This window comes from Semicossyphus pulcher, unplaced genomic scaffold (assembly GCF_022749685.1).
Source record: "Semicossyphus pulcher isolate SPU_LCO1_2020_fin unplaced genomic scaffold, fSemPul1.0.p SCAF_3, whole genome shotgun sequence".
NCBI classification, from domain to species: Eukaryota; Metazoa; Chordata; class Actinopteri; order Labriformes; family Labridae; genus Semicossyphus; species Semicossyphus pulcher.
Genome location: NW_027211704.1, coordinates 28,258,738 through 28,279,016, shown reverse-complemented (window position 1 = coordinate 28,279,016; position 20,279 = coordinate 28,258,738). Strand labels below are relative to the sequence as shown.

Below are 20,279 nucleotides of genomic sequence, written 5' to 3'. Positions count from 1 at the left end.
ACTGAGGCAACGTCAACGCCACTTTTTAACGTGAAATATATGAAAATACAGCGTTACAGTAGAAAGTGAATGTTTTACCATTAGTTAAACAGTTACCTTACCGCTCTCTTCTATCACCTTTGTAGAATAGATAAAAAAGAATATCAAGCATCAACCGCTAAGGTAAGATACAACTCCATATAGCTAGATTAAGCTATTGCTATGTTTGCTAGCATAACCCGTTACGCTACTACAACTATTGCAAGTTAATATTGGCTAACTATTCACAGGAACTGTAATTAACGTAAACTTCAGTGAAAGAACTTTGCTAACCCGATGTAAGTTAGCTACGATAGTAATAATGCATTAAACAGAACATACTGTTAAATGGGATCTAACTTCGAGTTACATGTTGAAAGGTGTATGGAACCAAATAATACTCTTATTTGATGAGTGCATTAAATAAATGATGGAGAAGGAACAGCACAACACAGTCGTCTTCAATTGTTCGAAAAGGGAGCTGTTCACTGCGAACAATGGAAACAAATCCATGCAGAAAAGACTACGAGCTCAGTGGAAAATCCAAAGGTAAGTGATTTGGTGAATTACTAACTTTGCTGTCTAGTTTGATCTACGGAAATTTCCTATAGTTTAAAAATAATTTTGGGGAAAACTTTGTTTCAAAATATATGATGTGTGTCCTAGCATGAAGGAAGAGCTGTCTATGGAGAGGCTAAAAGGTGTCAAGTTGTGGATATCTGCGGGTCCAAGGGAGAAGTTCACAGCATCAGAGGTGATGTATCAAAAGCTAACGTTTTAAAGAAAGAAATAACATTGTAAACGTTTTGTTGATTTCCATGTTACAGTTTTGTCATGGGATATTGTGAAAATGACAACGCCCCAGTGAAATCAAAATTCCCTTTTAAACTCTCACGTCGGTATTCACACAAGCACGTTTTCTCATGCACAGTTTTTCCATTTGATTGCAGCTGGAAGTGCTGAAGCATTATCTGGATGGAGGAGGAAATGTCCTGGTCATGCTCGGCGAAGGAGGAGAAATGAAATATGAAACCAATATCAACTTTCTCCTCGAGGAGTTTGGGATAATGGTCAACAATGGTGCATATTAAAAGTTGTTAAAATTACATTTCACATTTATATAGTTTTTTTTGTTACAGTCTGCAAAGTGAATTATAAGCTGTCTTTCCCCCCTCTTTCTGTCACTCCTGCAGATGCTGTTGTGAGGAATGTGTATTACAAATACTTTCATCCTAAGGAGGCACTTGTGTCCAATGGTGTTTTGAACAGGTTTGTTGGTACTGCGTAAGAGTGTTTGTGGCAACATGTATACATATGTTTTCAAATTTTACTCTAATAAACGTAAAACAAAAACTCTGCCTTTTTCTTGTTAGAGAAATTAGTCGGGCTGCTGGTAAAGTTGTCTCTGGAATCATTGAAGATGAGAATGTTGGAAACAATGCACAGTAAAATATTAACTTTGATATTTCTTTCTACTACATTAAGTACTGCATTTAGAGTTTTCAAGGATTTAATGTGGGCTTTTCTGTCTTTTATTGTGTAGGGCTCTAACATTTGTGTATCCATATGGTGCCACACTGAGTGTGATGAAGCCTGCTGTGGCTGTTCTCTCAACTGGCTCAGTCTGCTTCCCCCTTAACAGGCCTGTCCTAGCCTTCCATCAAGGAAAGGTAGGAGCGAACACATTCTCAGACCATGTATTTAAACTTACGGGATGATGTTAAAACGTGTCTTGTGTCTTATGAAGGAGGCTGGCCAACTGGTGGTGTCTGGTTCCTGCCACATGTTTAGTGACCAATACATAGACAAAGAGGAGAACAGCAAAATCCTGGTGAGTCCAGTTGAAAGATTTATTTCAGCAATTTACATTCCAGACCCGGGAAGAGTATTATATTCTGATGTGGAATTTGTTAAGCATTAACTTTTGTGCACAAAAAAGCCTCTTGTACTTTTGTATTCAAGGATGTTGTGCTCCAGTGGCTCATGTCTGATAATATTCAGCTGAATCAGATTGATGCTGAGGACCCAGAGGTGAGAACTTACACTTAACAGTTTCATGGCATTAATCATAATGTCTTTTAAATTAGCTGACATCCATCATGTCCTTTTGTCCCCTAGATCACAGATTACACCATGTTGCCAGACACTGGGTGCTTGTCAGAACAGCTCAGAGTGTGCTTACAGGAGGGTGATGAAAACCCCAGGGACTTCACCTCTCTCTTTGATATGTCTTTGTTTAATTTGTCAACCGACACTTTACCCCAAGTCATTAGGTGAGAATGCAAAATAAACGTTTGAATGTTATCCTATTGAAGCAATTTTTCTTCATGGATTACCAAAAAACGTTTTCTGCAGTGCTTACAAGCAGCTTAACGTCAAAGATGAGCCACTTCAGCTGATCACACCGCAGTTTGAGACCCCTTTGCCACAACTTCAACCTGCTGTAAGTTAAAGTATTGCATTCTTGTCCCTACTAATGGTTTTCCATAGCTGCAAATTGTTATTTGTGGAGTAATATACAACAGAAATGTTAAGGGAACATTTTGCTTTAAACCCCTGACATTGACGTTGTGTTTTCTAGGTATTTCCACCTGCCTTAAGCGATTTGCCTCCACCTATGCTCGACCTGTTTGATCTAGATGAAACATTCTCTTCTGAGAAAGTGCGCCTGGCACAACTCACCAATAAATGCAAGTTATTTCCTTTACACAGCAGAATTGGTGAAGTTGAAAGTTGTTAAAAACACGACTATCTGTAATCATATTTTTTTTAATGTCATTTTCTCAGGCACAGACGATGATCTCGAGTTCTATGTGCGGAAATGTGGTGAAATTCTGGGGTTGACTCCAAAGTTGGATAAAGATCAGAGGGATGCCAAGCACATCTTGGAACACATTTTCTTCCAGGTTGTTGAGTTCAAGAAACTAAATCAGGTGAGACACCCTTAAAAGGTGTGCAAGTAAGTTTATTATGCATTCAATGCATTGTCTAATTATAATTCATTTTTTCCTCACAGGAGAATGATATCGAAACAGAGGCAAGATTCACTCCATAGTGATTGGATTCATGAACCTTTTTTTAAGACTCAACTCTGCCTTTTCAATTTACTGTACTCTGACCGAGCAGATGGAAGTTTGTTCTGAAGTAAAATGAGGTAAAGGGACTGTCACAGGAGTTGTGGACAATGCGGTATCAACATATGGTACTATGGTGATGAGAAATTGTATATAAAGTTAATGTTTTCATACATTTCTATTGCATTATATTGTATTTCACAGAGAAAAAAAAAAAGTAAAATACACTTAAATAAAGTCATTGATAATTTTATTTAAATAGTCAACTCTTTAAGAAACTTTAAAAAAAAGAAAAGAAAAAGGCATTTGGATCCCTCGCACAGGTCCTGATGAATGGATCCTGTAAAATAAACGAAAAGTTAGAACATGTATTTGACATAGAATTTGCAGAATGATGAACACTAAAATAGTCATGTTAACTGAGCATCTTACCATCACACATACTTGCATGTTAGAAGCAGAGAATCATGCGTTTGCTTGCAAAGAGACATTCTCAGGGAGAAACTTCAGCTAGTGAATGTTGTGTTGACTGGAGTTTCGGACTCTTTGTTTGCTCCAGAGCACTGGACTCCATGTATGATTTGGGGCTGTTGCTTTCTGGTTTAATCAAAGACACATCCCATGACATTTGAGAGGAAGCAAATTCACTGTACGACTGGTCAAAACAGGCAGGCTTTTTTTGCTTTTGAAGGAGCATGTGGGGAGTGGAGGACTTTCCCTGTAAAGGTACGGCCAGGTGACAGTTATCAGTCTCTTGAGTGATGTTCACTGAAAAGGCCTGAGAGGGAGAAATGGTGTCGGCTGACAGGCTGAGAGTAGCCAAGATGGACCGGCGGGGGTCAAATCCATCAGCCACAGTGTCATTTGACACTCTTGACACGGACAGTTGTTCCAGAGACAAAGCAGACATCCAACTCTGTTCCCCCAAAAATCTCCTGTCATGTTCCAATGGAGATAAACACTCAAAGCTTTTCATGTCTAGAAGGTAAAATGTAGAATACCACTTATAAACACATCATTTGGTCAGACTTGAATGAATCATTCTGTTTTTAGAATAAAAAGTGCTCCTACCTTTAACAACAATAGCTTTCTCCATTGTCTCCTTAGGCCAGCGAGTCTAAACTGAGCTCCAGGTGGGTTTTAACAGCTCAAGATGTTTGTTAATTGACCCAGCTGGTGGCTGAGCTGGTCGTCAGGGTCGAGGAGGTGGGGGAGCATGCAGACCTGTGGATGTGCAGGCAATTTTAGTTGTAATCTTATAAAAAAAAAAAAAAAGTTTTAAAATAATAATTTAAATGATTTCTTGAATGATAATTGTGACTTTTAGTGATGTGTTTTTGAATTGTTTTTTGTTCTGAGAGAAAGTTAAAATAAAAGAGTTTAGAAATATATACAATACAAATAAATTTTTTATTAATTGAGAAATTCATTTTGGACAAAAAACAACAACAACCAAACAAAAAAAACATAAAAAAGAAAAACAAAACGGCTCCAGCTTACAATTATTTACATCACTGATTAATCCATTAATATTCCAACCTTTTTCTTAATGTCTCTAAATTTAATTAAGTAGTCACTATATTTGAGACGCAGAGATGACACTTTCTTATTTTGAATGACAAATAACCAAAAGGAAAGAAAAAAAGATTTAATTTGATTTTAAAAGCTTGGGACCTGATAATGTAGTATTTTTGATAAATAATCTACTTTATTGCCAATTTAGATTTTCTTTTTTTCATTTGATTAATTCACTCGTTGTTTCAGCTAAGAATAGAAGTCTCTTAAAATTGGATAGTGAGGTTATTTTAACAACTATCACACATAAAATTTTCAATTTAATTGGTGCTTTTTCAAATATTTTATTTTCCTTTAATGTTTAAAAGGCACTCGGAATATATGATTTTTAGGCATTTGAAAAAAAATTGGTTTGGACAAACACTTTTTAAAAGATTTTATTTTGAAGCTTCATCGGAAGCTTTCCATGTGGCTGCTTGACCCTCCGCGCACATCTAATGCGCATCTACGTCACTTTCCGGCTCCTACGATAGAGAAGGGCGCGAGATAGAAATCCAGGAGCGCGGACAACCCGGGCGCTCTGCTCCAGCTGGCTACAAGCTGCTACATAACCATTCAACACAACAGCACCGAGCCTCCATCATCACCACCGGTCACCTTATAAAGATTAAAAACAAGCGGAATACAACGCCACAGTACCGAATATTCATGCACATGACTTGCAACAACAACAGGATACACCACCGTCTGACCGTAAACAACAGAAACCGAGGGAAATGTCTTGGTGGGCGCGCGGGTAAGATGTCGATCTTTGTATTTTAATGAACAGTGGCATTAGCAATACATCTATCACTGTTAACCTTGCAGTAGTAATGTTATTCAGTTGGCCATGGTTTGCATTTTTAGCAAATTTTGCAACATTTACGTTTATAACCCACTCTCGCGAATGCCGCCCTTTCCCGGATAAGGACTATAAACAAGGACCAGTACTTTATTTGACGCCAGACACTCTTCCTTTTAACTCTGAGCAATCAAATAAAACCGTCTGATACTGTACTTATCGTATAACTTTAACCAAGCAGTGGCAAGTTCATGCATATAGACTAGTAACCGTTTATACCCAGTAAACCACACAAATAAACCTGATATTCAGGTTCTCCTCACCGCAACACAAAGGCATAACAGGAGCTGGTTTCTGCTTTCACTGTCAGCTTTGTTGGTGCTCATTACACCGTTTGTTTCCCAGTGAGGATGGAGAGGAGGCCATGCATCAAGACACTGATTCTGATGTGGCAGATCAGAGAGACGGTGGGAAAGTGAAGGTGAAATGGACACAAGACGAGGTGATTGCCATGACTTGTCCTAATGAGGTGCATGTTGTCTCGAAGTAAATAGTGGCTCTGTAGCACAGGGGACATCAAAATGCTTGTGTGTTTATGTTTACAGGATGACAAGCTCAAGACACTGGTTCAAAAACTAGGACCCAATGATTGGAAATACATTGCCAGCTACATACCAGTGAGTTTAACTTATTTGTTGATAATTGTAAACTGTTTTGGTTATTTTATGTCAGCAGAAATCTCTTTCAGTGCTTTGATGTTTATTTCTATTTTCTTTTTTGCTTAGAGTCACAGTGAACACCAATGTCAGCACCGTTGGTTTAAGGTCTTGGACCCAGAATTGGTTAAAGGTCCTTGGACCAAAGAAGAGGATGAGAAGGTAGGTAACTCCTTAGCTATTATTTCAGGGATTTAAACAAAATAGCTCACCAAGTGTATCCAGTGTGAATTGATCAAAATGAAATTACATTTTGATGCTTCCCTTTATTCCGCAGGTTATAGAGCTTGTAAATCTATATGGAAACAAACAGTGGGCAATGGTCGCCAAGCATCTGAAGGGCAGACTGGGGAAGCAATGCAGAGAGCGTTGGCACAACCATCTCAATCCCAATGTGAAGAAGTCATCATGGACAGCCGAAGAGGACCTCATCATCTACAAGGCTCACTGTCTGCTGGGAAACCGCTGGGCTGAGATTGCCAAGCTGCTCCCTGGAAGGTAAATATTCTCCATTTCATTATGATCTGCTCAGAGGATGAGTTTGAAGTTGTTGGTGTAGTTTTGTATGTAAAATCAAAGCCTTTCCTTCTCTTAAGAACTCTTGTTATAATATTTTTTCACAGGACTGATAATGCGGTGAAAAATCACTGGAATTCCACCATCAAACGCAAGTTAGAGATGGGCTTTTATGCAGGGGAGGTCTTTAGGCCCAATGAACTTGAAGAGCTGTTGGCCCGTGTTAATAAAGATATGCAGGTGGGCTATCTTTTCATCATGTTCTCCTCTAAGGTGGATCCAGTGTTGAACTTTACTAACATTGTTGAAAAACTGTTCTCCGATCACACAGATGCCCAGTTGTTCTCAAGATGGTGCAGAAAAAGACCCAGAGCAGAAAACACATCTTTTAGTATGCAACCAACCACATTTATATAAAAAATTATTAAAATACACAAGTTACGATCAATGGACTTGGTCTAAATAAGGAATATCTGTATTATCATGTTTTTAATTTCAGTATATTAATAGATGAATATTCCACCAGATGCAGGAAACTCCAGATTCTGAAGCTGACACCAGTGAAGCAGGACCATCAAAGGTTGAGTCCTCCCCAAAAAACAGTTTAAGCCCCAAGAATGAAGCAGACGCCACAGGAGAGATGAGCTGCTCCAGCTGGGTGGTAGACAGTTCTGGCTTTCTCTCCCCTTCTGGCCCAGCACTGAAGGAAGTGCTGGACATGGTGGATGGGGTATGTATCCCAAAGAACTGACAAATAGACACATAGCATAACATTTAATTTAATATAAAGCTCAATGGGAGTTCATAGGGAAAAAAGCAACATGAATTTATTTTGGCGTGTAATCAGTGATAAAGACAAGAAGGCAAGAAACACTACATTAAGAAAATGAAAACAAAACAAATCAGTCGAATTATATAAAGATTTCTTCAGTCTAAAACAGGTTATGGTTGAATAAAAATCTTATTAAAAAAAAAGCTTTAATTAATCATTCCTGCAGCAAGATCTTGTTATTGTACTTTTTATAAAAGGTGCAAGCTTTTTATGACTAGTTAACCTTTGTTCTATTTCACATAGGTTAACTTTTATCACCATTTACCTTATTACACCTCCATTCTTAACTAAGAACGGAAAAAGTCTATCTGGTTGTACTATTGCAGAGTAGAGACTACATGTTCAGCTAACAACGAAAATGTGTCTTCTATCAGGATCTTGATGGCTGGTGCAACCTAGCAGCCTTTGACCTGCCAGAGGATAGTCCTAGCCCAGAGCGTCACCAGTTTCGTCTAGAGGCCAGTTCCTTGCAGGAGTTAAGCAAAGGCAGCAAGGGAGAACTCATCCCCATTTCTCCTGGAGGTGTGACGCCACCCTCCACACACATTCGGAGAAGCTGGAGATGCATTGCCTTGTCTCCCGACGGCAATAACTCCATGACTCCCAAGAGCACACCTGTCAAAATCTTGCCCTTTTCTCCATCTCAAGTAAGTCATTTAATCCTGTGGCTCTGGCTTTGGTGATTCCTCTAATTCCATTTGAGATAGTTTGCTAACTATTGTGTGTTCCAGTTCCTCAACATGTGGACCAAGCAGGACACTCATGACCTGGAGAACCCGTCCCTCACGTCCACGCCAGTGTGCAGCCAGAAAGCTATTGTTACTACACCACTTCAGCGTGACAAGACCCCCCACACTCAGAAAGAGAACTCAGCGTGAGTGATCTTGAACAAGTGAACGGACTGCAATAAATATTTTTGTTATAGTCTTCTCACCACTGCATGCTTTTAACCTGATTCACACACACAAACACACCTATGGCACAGCCAATTGGGGCAATTTGGGCCTCAGTGTCTTGGGCACAGGTTTCGAACAGTATAAAACACTACAGAGTTCAAAAGTTGATAGATTGATGATTGATAGATGTATTTGGGTTTTTACTTATTTAAGCCTTTAATTACCATACTTGCAATTGTAAAGAGGTAATCCTACTGAGATTTGATGAGAGATTGCAATCCGATTCTGATCAGATAAAAGGATGTAAAACTGTATTTGAATTTGATCATAGGTCTTTCTTTTGAATGAATTTTGTTTTCACATAGATTTGTCACACCCAATCACAAGTCTGAGCTTTGTACAACTCCACGAACTCCAACACCATTCAAAAATGCCATGGAGAAGTATGGTCCTCTGCAGCCTCTGGTGAGTATCTGGTTGCCCGTGAAAAACAATGTGGTATGGTAATGATTTAAAAACACTGCATTAACACTACTTTTCTGCTGTGTTATACTAGCCTCAGACGCCAAACCTTGAAGATGACATAAACGAGGTCATCCTAAGAGACGCGGGAATGGACTTGGTTGTTTTACGTTCGACTCCACCTGAGCAAAGACGCAAAACAATGGTAACTATAGCTTTTTTCACACATGCACTGTACTCTTAGCAAATGTCTGTAAATTATTTAGGGGGCCCTCAATGTGAAAAAGCAAATGTCCAGATCCATTGACTTGGACTTTTAAGTAATTTAACCTGCCAGCCCCCTAGTAAGAAGTCTGCGTGAAGTCTCGTCAGTCGATGTGTGAAAGCAGCAGGTAATAGTCCAGGCAGTTCACAGCAAGCAAGAAGACGTGTTGATGACATTGTTCACGTTGAGCGGAGCTTAGCTGTTTTATACACCTTTCTCAGTTGCCTGTATTATGTTTTCCACTCTTGTGTGTGAATTGTGAATACGTATTTTTACATGTTGTAGTGATATTAACCCAAAAAGAGTCACCATAACAGAAGAATTCTCATCCCTCTCCTGCTCACTCTACACAGGCACAAATTTGTAGCTGTGTAACTCTTGTGAAGGAATTTATTACGAAAGCAAATATTCAAACACATTTTTCTTTTACATTTATACATGGATAGTCAACAAAGTTCAAATAGGTCACTGAAAACAAACCTGAATAAGACTGTAATAATTTTCAGAAGCTAGCGTAACAACAGCTTAGCTTAGCTTTGGGGTCAGGGTTCAGCTTTTTATGCCACATGCTAATGCTTTAACACATTGTAATGAGTTGTAATTAGTTCATAGTGCAAGCCAGCCTTGACACCCCAAATAATAAAGAGCAGGGAGTGTGATCTGTCCTCAAATTTGATAAAATATACATTGTGGTGTTGATCTCATACCTGATGTAACTTGGGTGAATGCCTATTGAACTAGCACATTGCTTGTTGAAGATGAATCTTAAATGCTTTGGAACACTGAGTACTTTCTGTTTTTCTGCTTCACACTGTATCACCTTCACAAATTCACACTGTGGAGCTGCGACTTACGATGACTGTCTTTCATTGTTGGGCAAAAGGCAGGTCCACAGGAGCAACTGAGTGTGAAATTCCTTGTTCATTCAACTCCCTAAACCCAGATATTTCTAGGTTTTTGCTGCCACCTCAGTTCAAGAATGCTTTGAATATGTTTACGCACCATGCTACATAACATAAAGGGCATTCTTCTTATTTATATTTTTGTAATAACTATTGACCTAGATATCCATGTTTTTTTTTTTTTTCCCTAAGCATCGGCCTCCTATGAAGAAAGTGCGTAAATCATTGGCCCTAGATGTCATGGACTGCCAGGTGATGCCTACATCGAAACGCAAAGCCCTTAAAACTGAATCCAGACAAAGCATCAAGGTAAATAAAAAAACAAATGTGTTATTCACCCACCCATGAATTTAACGCATCCTAATTCTCGTTGTAATTTTTTCGCCACAGGAAGAGCCGGTGATAGTTTCTCTCAACTCTTCATCATTTTGCAGCAAGAGGCATGAAAATATCTTGGATCAGGGTTTCCTTTTGGGACCCAGTGACAGTGCCATCTTTCCCAGCACGGTTCCCCCTTTGCCGGCAAGTTCTTCTTTAACCCTAAAGGAAATTGTCAAGTATTTTACCACAGCTTTTCTACGTTTGCTTAACCTTACTGTGATGATTTTTGTTCTGTCTTTAGATGTCAAAAGAATGGGAGATGGTTGTTTGTGGACAAACTAAAGATCAGCTCATCATGACGGAGAAAGCAAGACACTACCTTCGTTCACTAAAATCCCACGCTCCCAATCGGGCTCTGATCCTGTCCTGAGACATCTCTCATCTGTACACCAACATGTTACACATACACAATCTAATGTTGCTGTTGCTCCCTTACTTTTTGCGGTTGCAATTTTTGGTGGAAAGAAGAACATTGCATATGTAGGTTTAATACAGTTTTTGAAAGAAGTTGATAGAAATCATTACAGATTTTTTACATCCCCATTAAATATCTGAGAGTTGCTTTTAGAGTTGGCCCTATTTCAATGGCCTTGTGCAAGACTTGGTAAACAAGTTAACCACATTCCATTGTATCATTGTCACTTCAACATGTCTGAAAAGAAAAATGAATGTAAAATTGAAAATCACGAAAATGTATATTTGCTATCATTGAGGACATTGTTTTACATTGCATAATGTGTCTGTAATTTACCAGTTTTTAAAGTTGTGAAGAGTACATACACTCAGTTTGCACCTCCATACATTCTGTTTTGTAACTGGAATATGAAGTAAATTCAAACAGGTTGATCAGTATTACATTTAGTAATTAGGGATCTGTGTTAAAGTGTTAAGTGAAATTTGTCTTGTTGTAAGATCTGTTTAGCATGTGTCTGGATTTCTAATATGCATCTCTTTATGCATAATAGCAATTAGAACCTCAGACAGAAAAAATCTGATATCTGCTGAAAAGCACACAATAATCCTTCAAGGTGGTGGTCTACTTAAGTGGATACAACAAAGTGATGAACATACTTGGCAATATTTTATGCAATAACTGGGTAGTAAAGATGTTAGGGAGGCATGGAAGCTGTGCCAGCATTCATGGCAGGGGTATAATGTTATTTGGCACTGTGTAAATATCGTAGAATAGTGTTGTATGTTTTTACTCAATCGTACAAAACTTTGTTAAAAAAATTTAATAAAACACGAATATGTCCTATTCACATTCTCCTCCTGACTATGCCACTTCAGCAATTACTATTTACAAACAGCAGAGAAATTATACATCTCTCATTTAACATTTAATTAAGAGGATTTTTTTTTAGCTAAGAGACAGCTACACGATCGATTGAGGATTATCTGGATTATAGTGTACATACACATTTTCACATTTCATATAAGCAAATGGGTATGATTTCAGCTTTTGAATATGCATTTGATTCCTGTTCCTGTTGAAACAAATGAAAACTTGTTTAAAACAAATTTGTCTTTTGAAATGTTAATGTTTCATATTATATTTTTTTGGCCTGTAGTCTATTTGAAATCATAAATAATAGGGTCAGTTTTATCTGAGAAGATTAAATGCCATCAGGTTAATCAATTAAAACTTGCTATTACCTACTAACTAAGATAATATAATATATTTCTTATGTAATCGTCATGAAATTGTAGTGACAGTGTTAATGATAATATTATCTTTATTATAAAAATACTATTACATAGCACATATCGTAGTCGAATTTAAAAAGTTGTGTTTTATTTTGAAATGACATGTGTACAACCGGATATTATACTTCAAGTGACAGCTGGCTTCCTGAGACACCGGAAGCAATCGTCGGTTTTGGTGACGCTGCATAAGACTGCAAGACATGGACCGGTCTAGTAAGTGAATTACATCGTAAATGTTGAATGTAATTTTACGATAGGTTTGTTCTTCTTCTTATTTAAGTTTTGTATGGTATTGTAGAATTAGCAGTCTTAAACTAAGTGTAAAAAACGAACCTGGTACATGCAGTGTGTTGCTTCCTACTGACGCTAGCTAGCTTGCCTGGCAGCTAAACCTGCAATGAAAGAGCGAGCGGTATCTCAATGAATGAGTAAATATCTTCAAAAGAAATATAGCGTATCTTTTGTTTCCTTATCTAAATGGTAATAGGTAGTTACACCTTTAGACCAGCTGGTAGGCAAACTTGTCTCCTCTTTATGACTGCAGGGTTGTTCGGGTTGGTTCTCCTCAGCCTGGCTCTCGCTGGGGCTCAGGCACTCACACCGGCGCACTACCTCTCCCTCTCTGATGTGGCTCGACTGCAGAACCTCTTGAGCCAACAATTCGCTGACCTGGACTCTGCGTACTATTCTGTTGTTGGTCTGACCAAACTTGGAGCGGCTGTTCCCGATCACACGGTAAGAAAACCACTCCAGTAGGCGGAAGTTTAGACACTTGAATAAAGCATTCAGTCACAATTTAGTTTCTTGAATAATTAATATGACATTACACGTTGATTGTCAATGTTCTTCAGCTGAAAATGTGTGTTTTTCTTTGTAGGGAGTATGCCAGTTCCTCAAATCTCAACTTGATCCCACTAGTGTTGACTCCATCTTCTTTGCTGCTGAGACCAGTCAAGCCATTTCAGGATGTGAGGTATGGAAATTATATTCTCACCCTGACCTTCTTATCTGTCCTATAGCATTTCATTGTATTCCAAAGCATTTATGGAGAAGATAAGTTTAGTTAGACAGGTCGAAATAGGAAAAAAAAAAGATTTGAAAGTTTTGAGAAGACCTCTTTATAACAAATCACAATTTCCTTTGGGATTTGAAATCCACATTATAGCCTCGTGGTCAAGATGTAAAAAAATAAAAATAATATGACATTAGTTTGGCCTGAACATTGACAGGAAATAGTTGAAGACTCTGTATTATATTGCAAACTCTTGCGCATCAAACTGTTTATATTAGATTTTTGTTAACTTCACAGATCCCTGTGTCCAATGAAACCCGTGACATCCTCCTGGCAGCAGTCAGTGAAGATTCGACTATGACTCAGATTCATCGGGCTGTGAGCGCCCTCAGCTCTCTGGGCCTCCCTCTGGCTTCCCAGGAAGTTGTAGGTGCCTTAACAGCTCGCATCAACAAGGAGGACAATGTCATGGCGTAAGTGTTTGTTGTGTTGGTCAGGGAGTGCAGTAGCTTTTTTTGCAGTTTGATATGAAATGAAATGTATCTTCTCTTTGGACAGGATCACTTTAGCTCTGCAAACAGCAGCCCGTCTGTCCCAGCAGGCAGAGCTTGGAGGAATACTGGAGGAAATTGAGGTAAGTTCTAAAACGTCCACTAGGTGGTGCTGTGTGCTTTTTTTTATTCAGAGCAATATAAACTGGACTTTTCATCATGCACAGAGATTTTTTAATGATCAAATGGTTTTGCATTTTCCTCTCAGGATCTGACGGCTCGTCTCGATGATCTTGGTGGCATCTACCTCCAGTTTGAGGAAGGACTTGAGGCAACTGCCATGTTTGTGACTGCTGCTTATTCCCTGTCAGATCATGTGGATATGGAGCCCCCCCTGAAGGAGGTATTATTTTCCTCAGTCAGGTGTTTAATCAGCTAGTTTGTTGCTTTTCTCTGCATGTTTTTTGTCTGTGAAACTAATGGAAGAATTGTTTCCACCACAGGACCAGGTCATCCAGCTGGTGAACTCAATCTTCAGCAAGAAATCCTGGGACTCTCTGGCTGAGGCCTTTAGTGTAGCGAGTGCTGCTGCTGCTCTCTCCAACAACCGCTTCCACGTTCCGGTCATTGTCACTGCTCAGGGCCCAGCCACAGTGTCTCATAGCCAACCCACCCTGCAGGTACAGATGTCAGTTCTCAATCTAGCTACATTACTTTGCATCAATTCAAAAAACCTCCATGGTGATGCTGTCTCTCTGTCTGATTCACAGCTCCTTGTTACTGATGTGATGTCTCAACCCCTGGCCTCAGCCAGCGTGCTGGTGGAGTCTGCGCACGCTGTTGCCTCCAAGAGCATTATTCTTAACCAAGCCCCTTTCACACTTAATGAGTATGTATACATACATTACCTTTCATAACCTCATTGCTCATCAAACAAAACTTCCTTAATGTTCCTAAGAGTGAAGTCTGAATGTTAATGCAAATTACAGTATACAGATGTTATTGTATATCTATTTGTTGACTGTGTAGAGTGTGTGAAATTACTTAAATTTTCTGTCAATCATTTGCAAGTGTTTTGTAGGCAGTCTTTGCTTGGTAGAACTACACCATATACATTTCTGTTTTTCAGTGGCGTCTTTGAACTGAACTTCATGTCCAATCAGCCAGCCAGTGGATATTACCAGTTTACCATTGCGGTGACTGGAGATAGCCGACTGGTTGCTAATCACGTTGAGGTGAGAAGGCGGGAGTGGGATGGATTAGCCAGTGGTTCACTGGTTACATATTAATTTTTTAAGCTTGTGGTCACTTCTTTGGGTTGTGTGGCTGCAGCTGACCTTGTTTGACTGCATATTATTGTAGTCACACTGTTTAGGATTTGTATGCTGCTATCATGCCCTGTCTTGATGTAACTTTATTTTTTGACTGTTTACCTGTAGCTTAAGGTGAAGGTGTCCACTGAGGTGGCTGTCAGTAACATGGACCTCTCTGTGGTGGATAAGGACCAGAGCATCGGCACAAAGACCAGCAGGTTAGGAAACAAGTTTTAATAAGTGAAGCCCTTTTCACTTGCCCTTCGTAGCTCTACAATATAATTCTAAATGCTTTTCTCTTTAAAATGACCCAGGGTGGACTATCCTTCCAAAGCCAAGACCCCCTTCACCGCAGACAGTCACCAGAACTTCGCAATGTCCTTCCAGTTGGTTGACATTAACACTGGAGTGGAGCTTACCCCTCATCAGGTGTGTAAATGTTGCTATGCATCTGTATGACCAGAACAGTCATGACAACAGCCAACCTCTTTAAACAGGTAGGAAGAAATTAGATCAAAGTCTTACCTATTTGTCTTCTCTGTTACAGACATTTGTCCGGCTGCACAATCAGAAAACTGGCCAAGAGGTGGTTTTTGTAGCTGAACCCGACAGCAAGAATGTGTACAAGTTTGAGTTGGACACAGCAGAACGTAAATCAGAGTTTGACTCCACCTCTGGTACCTATTCTCTCCACCTCATTGTCGGAGATGCTACTTTGGAGAATCCCATCTTGTGGAATGTGGTGAGTGTGTGTTTAGACATTCTGGTGGTAATAGGGGTTTTCAATTGTTGTAAGTGCCCAGCCAGTGACAGGGTTTTTATCTCCAAAGTTAAGTTTTAATCTTTCCATAGGCCGATGTTGTTCTGAAGTTTGTGGATGAGGAGGCTCCAGCTGTCATTCAGCCCAAGACTCTTTATGTACCCAAACCAGAGATCCAGGTAATACTTCTGTACTCCTTATTTGTATCAGATTTACTTCATGATGATGGAAAATCAAACAACATGCACTAGGTATCTGCTCATCAGTTTGAAATTATCTGTTTTCTCTGAAGCACTTATTCAGGGAACCAGAGAAGAAGCCTCCCACGGTCGTGTCCAATACCTTCACAGCTCTCATCCTGTCTCCCTTCCTGCTTCTGCTTATTCTGGTAATGTTGAAAAACTGTTTCCACAATGTTTCCTGTCATTTTCTGTTTTTTACTTATTTTTGCATCCAGCTTAATTGTACCTTTTATCAGGTAATTTCAAAACTAACCCCAATTAAAGACACACCTAAAAAGCATCCTACTTTCACTATTAAACAAAACCTTTTTCAATTGAGCATCCAGCTCTGTTGTTATAGTTGTATGCAGTGACGTCGTTTTGATCCCAGAGAAAAGCTCTTCAGAAGAAGCCTTCATACACAGTGAATGAGGCTCCAGTATTGCGTTAATATAATGCTTATTTAATTTGAAAGCACAAAAGCTATGGTGTGTTTTTTCCCTGGCATTTGTAGTGGTGAGTAACAGTTATTGTTGTGGTGAATCAGTGCATTGTTTATTAGGTGGTAAACAATTTTTCAGCCCTTTTGTTTACAGCTCTTGCAGGGGATGAAATCACATTGTCTTTTATTCCCCCTCTCATCTGTAGTGGTTAAAGCTCGGAGCTAACATTTCCAACTTCAGCTTCTCTCCCAGCACCATTCTGTTCCACGTGGGACACGCAGGTTAGTCCCAACAAAATGAAATGTTTATCACACACATGATTGTTTTAAAGCCTTGTCATCTACTATTCATCTGCTGTTGTTCAAGTTGATAAGTGAATTGCAGTAATGACTGTGTGACATTGTGCATCATCATAATTAATTTCAGCATGCATTATTCATGAATTTCACACCCAAAATTACAATATGAAATGTCCCCCAATACCCACCAACAGCATCTCAACAGCTGTGTCCAAATGTCCTGAAAATCTGCAAAAAGAGACGTCATATTAGAGTGCATTTTTATTCACTCTTTTTAGGTGTATATTCAGGGTTGGATGCATGGTGTCTTTATTTGTGGACATTTGCTGTTCATTTCAATAGTTGGCTTACTTAATTTGGTAATAAATTACTCCTTGATCATGCAACAATAAAAAAAAAGGCAGTTTTTGCCTTTGTTTGATAGAAGACAGGAAATGTGGGAGAGAGAGGGGATGATATGGTGCAAATTACACATTATTTAGAATAAAGTAAAAATTAAGAAATAAATCTTGCGGCGTCCATAAACTCACTTACTGACCTACTGTATAAGTAAATTTTTTATTTTAAATCTTGATAGTAAATTCAGAATTGTGTTAACCAGCAGCTGATTTGTTTGGATGTTAATGTTCAAGCCTGCTTGGTTGTTTCGTTTCAGCAATGCTGGGTCTGATGTACGTCTACTGGACCCACCTTAACATGTTCCAGACCCTGAAGTACTTGGCGATTATCGGCGGAGTAACTTTCCTCGCAGGGAACCGCATGCTGGCCCAGAAAGCAGTGAAGAGGTACGTCCCCCGATGGTTCCTGGAACAAATGGTTCTTAGAGGGTCCTTCATCTCAGAGAAAAAGCCTGGCCCCTTTCAGATGACGAGGACTCTGGTGTTTTGAGACCTCTTGGTAGTTCTTAGCCTAAAACCTGAGGAAAAGTGCCTATTCCATTTCAGTAGCTTCTGAGTGGGTCCCCAGAGGCTGATTTCAGTGCCGGGCTCTTCTCCCAGGAGGGAATCTCATGCCTACTTGGACCGGGAGAGAAGCGCGGCAGCAAAATCTGCAAGAGTGACGATCTAAGTGGGCAATTTCCTCACCATCAATATGTAGAGCCCTCAAAGGGCCAGAGTGAGCAATTTGTATCCTGTGTCACAGACTCAAGACATCACTCTGTAATTGTTCACTTTAACTTCCTGCTCTTACAATAGCTCATTTAACCCTTTAAAAGCAAGTAGAATATTGCCGATAATGCTTTCAAAAATATAATTTTCCTGTGAGGATATTTTTCCTTCTTCTCTGCTAATTTCTATCTCCTTCTAGCTGGTGCCTTTGATTTTTTTTTTTTTTTTTTAACCCTTCTATCAACACCTTGCTGTCTCTTTACTCCTCTTTCAGGATTGCAGCAGAGCAGAGTAGTAGGTTGGCAAAGTATAGGAGCCTACGATAAAGCCCTCCTTTGTAAGAAATGAGTCGGTTGTTCTTCCAGGCTGAAGTAAGGGCATCCACAGTGTATTTCCATAATGGCTGGCAGCGTGCATGGCTGTGTGGTGCTCACTCATTCTAACTCAGAGTGTTCACATGTACTTGCCGCCCTCCCCCTGGTTTGCTTCTCACTCATTCCACCATGATCATTACAAACATAGCCATACCGGTGCTATGGTAATGCCTCCATTGTTGTCTGACAATCATGGCTCTGGTTGTGCCATTACATCGAGTGACATGTTTTGCTTTCATGAGTCAAGAAATGCATTGTCCAGATCTGAGACATTTGTCATGAGAAGTTCTATGTGTTCTGTTTGTTGTGGATGGGTGCACATTGAAATGCATGATCAACCCTTTACATAATTTGTTGTTTATCAGGTGTTAAATAAAGGTTTTAATTCATATATTTTTGATAACTAATGTTTACTTTTTTTTCTTCCACAGAATTGAGAAAAAATAAGGCAAAGAAAATTAAAAGAGGAGACTGATGGAGCACATTTATTGTTTCCAAGGAGTCATTCAACAAGGCATCAAAATCTGACTTTAAATACAAAGTGGCAGTTCAAGAATCCAATCGACAGTTTAAACATGCAGTTTGTCAGTGTTGCCAAATGGAAAGAATCAAGATATCACAGCGTCTCCGAGGACAAACACTCACTGACAGATCCTCCTACTGAGGGCTGTAAAGCTACTGATCGTTGCACTTCATCTTCCTGTGAGATTTGTTTTCTTATTGTCCAACTTGCCAGTTTTTTCTAAGTGAGCTGGGATTTTTATTTGTGGTTTCTTGATGGGTTTTGTTTGATTTGTGGTTATATTTTGTACATTCCTCTCTTGTTTCCACTCAGTGCCCATTTCACCACATAACAGAAGCTGTTAGTTAACATGTTTCAGCTGACCACTGGCAGTAGCACTGACACTTTGATCGTTAATAACTATGCCAGTGTGTTTGCCTGTTTTTGGTGCATCAGATTTGTAGGAGGAGTGATTATTTGACAAAGAGTTTGTATCCCCCAGAAAAAAATGTTAATAATGAAATATGGGCTGTTTGAGGAACAGATGTTTTTGTAATGTGGAAGAGGAAATAAAGAATCTCTGGTGAATCTAAGTTTCTTGTCTTTTAAGTTGAGAAAAAGTGGAATAAAGGGCGTTTTTACAAAACTGTGAGGAATTTAGTGGCATCAAGTGTTTTTAGATATCAACCAACTGACGCTCCCCTCCCTCACCCTCTGCTTCAAAGCCAGTCTGTACTTGGTTTATCCTTCCTAAGCTCCTGAAGAATCATGGCAGAGTGACATGGTAGGCTGTGGACGATACCTGCTCTAGATATAGGGCCTTTCTCCTTCTCCTACACATTTCAAGCCCGTTGTGCTCTCGTAGAAGGTCCACCATATTAAATGCCATCCCAAACCACCTGATAGGAGTTGGAGTGGGAAATAAAATCCTCTAGCATCAAAGCCAACTTAATAACCATGGGCAAAGCAGTGTTGTGCTCTTTTCAAAGTTCTGATGGACCTGCTTTAACTAAGATGAACATATAAGATGTGTATATATATATATATATATGTATATATGTTAAAAACTTAAAGGTTCCACTGTATATGATTGTAAAGTGTATATTTACAGGGACCATTGCAAAAACAAAAACATTAGACATCAGATTGAAAAATTAAAACATCTTTAACAATAGGAGTCAAAGAAGCTGTCGACTCAAAGTAATGATTGTATGATGTCTAATGGGCAATATTTCTAGCAGTGTAGGCAGAGAGATACTGTGATACAAAACCAAGGTTACCCAAAGTATGTCAATGAGATATCTCATGTAGATCGCATGATTGTCTGAAAATGGCTCGATAGCGCCCCCTGCAAAATCTAAAAGAAGTAGCCCAGCAGTATGTTTCACCAACACAAACAAAATGTGGTAATCAATGTAACATGACTTGACATCCTATCCTACCATCTGTTAACTACCCTGTTTCCATGAGTTAAACCCAAGAGGAAGTCAGTAAGTTAGCTTGAAATACATTTGGATATGTTGGATAATTGGATATGTTAAATTTAAAAGAGCAAGAGGGTTAAAATCACACGGTCACACTTTAACTCCAGCAGTAAACCTAGACCCTAGAAGTAAAGAAATGGAATGCG

At 39.2% G+C, this 20,279-nt stretch overlaps 3 protein-coding genes across 4 annotated transcripts; all 3 read left to right on the top strand.

Annotated features, from left to right (window-relative positions):
• ift52 (intraflagellar transport 52 homolog (Chlamydomonas)) lies at window positions 1-4,758 on the top strand. The gene is made up of 14 exons (XM_069678369.1): window positions 1-162; window positions 399-567; window positions 685-772; window positions 969-1,098; window positions 1,212-1,287; window positions 1,392-1,463; window positions 1,562-1,688; window positions 1,766-1,849; window positions 1,981-2,049; window positions 2,137-2,291; window positions 2,374-2,461; window positions 2,600-2,708; window positions 2,806-2,951; window positions 3,035-4,758. The coding sequence occupies exons 2-14, from the start codon at window positions 446-448 to the stop codon at window positions 3,071-3,073; spliced, it is 1,305 nt and encodes a 434-aa protein (XP_069534470.1). The 5' UTR covers window positions 1-162; window positions 399-445; the 3' UTR covers window positions 3,074-4,758.
• A 506-nt stretch (window positions 4,759-5,264) lies between these two features.
• On the top strand, window positions 5,265-11,668 carry mybl2b (v-myb avian myeloblastosis viral oncogene homolog-like 2b). Its single transcript, XM_069678521.1, has 15 exons — window positions 5,265-5,403; window positions 5,854-5,950; window positions 6,054-6,125; window positions 6,234-6,326; window positions 6,442-6,662; window positions 6,788-6,920; window positions 7,012-7,071; window positions 7,207-7,410; window positions 7,887-8,159; window positions 8,244-8,386; window positions 8,774-8,873; window positions 8,965-9,075; window positions 10,230-10,346; window positions 10,428-10,559; window positions 10,660-11,668. The coding sequence occupies exons 1-15, from the start codon at window positions 5,384-5,386 to the stop codon at window positions 10,786-10,788; spliced, it is 1,905 nt and encodes a 634-aa protein (XP_069534622.1). The 5' UTR covers window positions 5,265-5,383; the 3' UTR covers window positions 10,789-11,668.
• Window positions 11,669-12,282: 614 nt separating this feature from the next.
• rpn2 (ribophorin II) lies at window positions 12,283-19,237 on the top strand. Of its 2 annotated transcripts, XM_069678957.1 has the most exons (18): window positions 12,283-12,338; window positions 12,670-12,860; window positions 13,003-13,098; window positions 13,435-13,610; window positions 13,696-13,771; window positions 13,897-14,031; window positions 14,132-14,308; window positions 14,399-14,517; window positions 14,758-14,863; window positions 15,068-15,159; window positions 15,256-15,370; window positions 15,489-15,683; window positions 15,794-15,880; window positions 15,994-16,089; window positions 16,571-16,646; window positions 17,320-17,449; window positions 18,048-18,144; window positions 18,579-19,237. In XM_069678957.1, exons 1-17 carry the CDS (start codon window positions 12,326-12,328, stop codon window positions 18,097-18,099), a joined length of 1,932 nt encoding a protein of 643 aa, XP_069535058.1. In that variant the 5' UTR covers window positions 12,283-12,325; the 3' UTR covers window positions 18,100-18,144; window positions 18,579-19,237. The 2 variants fall into 2 exon arrangements, with proteins under 2 accessions (XP_069535058.1, XP_069535059.1); XM_069678958.1 differs by lacking the exon at window positions 18,048-18,144.
• The last annotated feature ends 1,042 nt before the right edge of the window (window positions 19,238-20,279 follow it).

Excerpts from the sequence above, each read along its gene's own strand:
- rpn2 (XM_069678957.1), top strand. Across the intron at positions 14,309-14,398 it reads ATAGCCAACCCACCCTGCAG|CTCCTTGTTACTGATGTGAT; the intron begins GTACAGATGTCA and ends TCTGATTCACAG. Across the intron at positions 15,881-15,993 it reads TACCCAAACCAGAGATCCAG|CACTTATTCAGGGAACCAGA; the intron begins GTAATACTTCTG and ends TTTTCTCTGAAG.
- ift52 (XM_069678369.1), top strand. The coding sequence starts at position 446 with ATGATGGAGAAGGAACAGCACAACACAGTCGTCTTCAATTGTTCGAAA. Across the intron at positions 2,050-2,136 it reads TTGATGCTGAGGACCCAGAG|ATCACAGATTACACCATGTT; the intron begins GTGAGAACTTAC and ends TTTGTCCCCTAG. Across the intron at positions 2,952-3,034 it reads AGTTCAAGAAACTAAATCAG|GAGAATGATATCGAAACAGA; the intron begins GTGAGACACCCT and ends TTTTCCTCACAG.
- mybl2b (XM_069678521.1), top strand. The coding sequence starts at position 5,384 with ATGTCTTGGTGGGCGCGCGG. Across the intron at positions 5,951-6,053 it reads TGAAATGGACACAAGACGAG|GATGACAAGCTCAAGACACT; the intron begins GTGATTGCCATG and ends TTATGTTTACAG. Across the intron at positions 8,874-8,964 it reads ATGGTCCTCTGCAGCCTCTG|CCTCAGACGCCAAACCTTGA; the intron begins GTGAGTATCTGG and ends GTGTTATACTAG.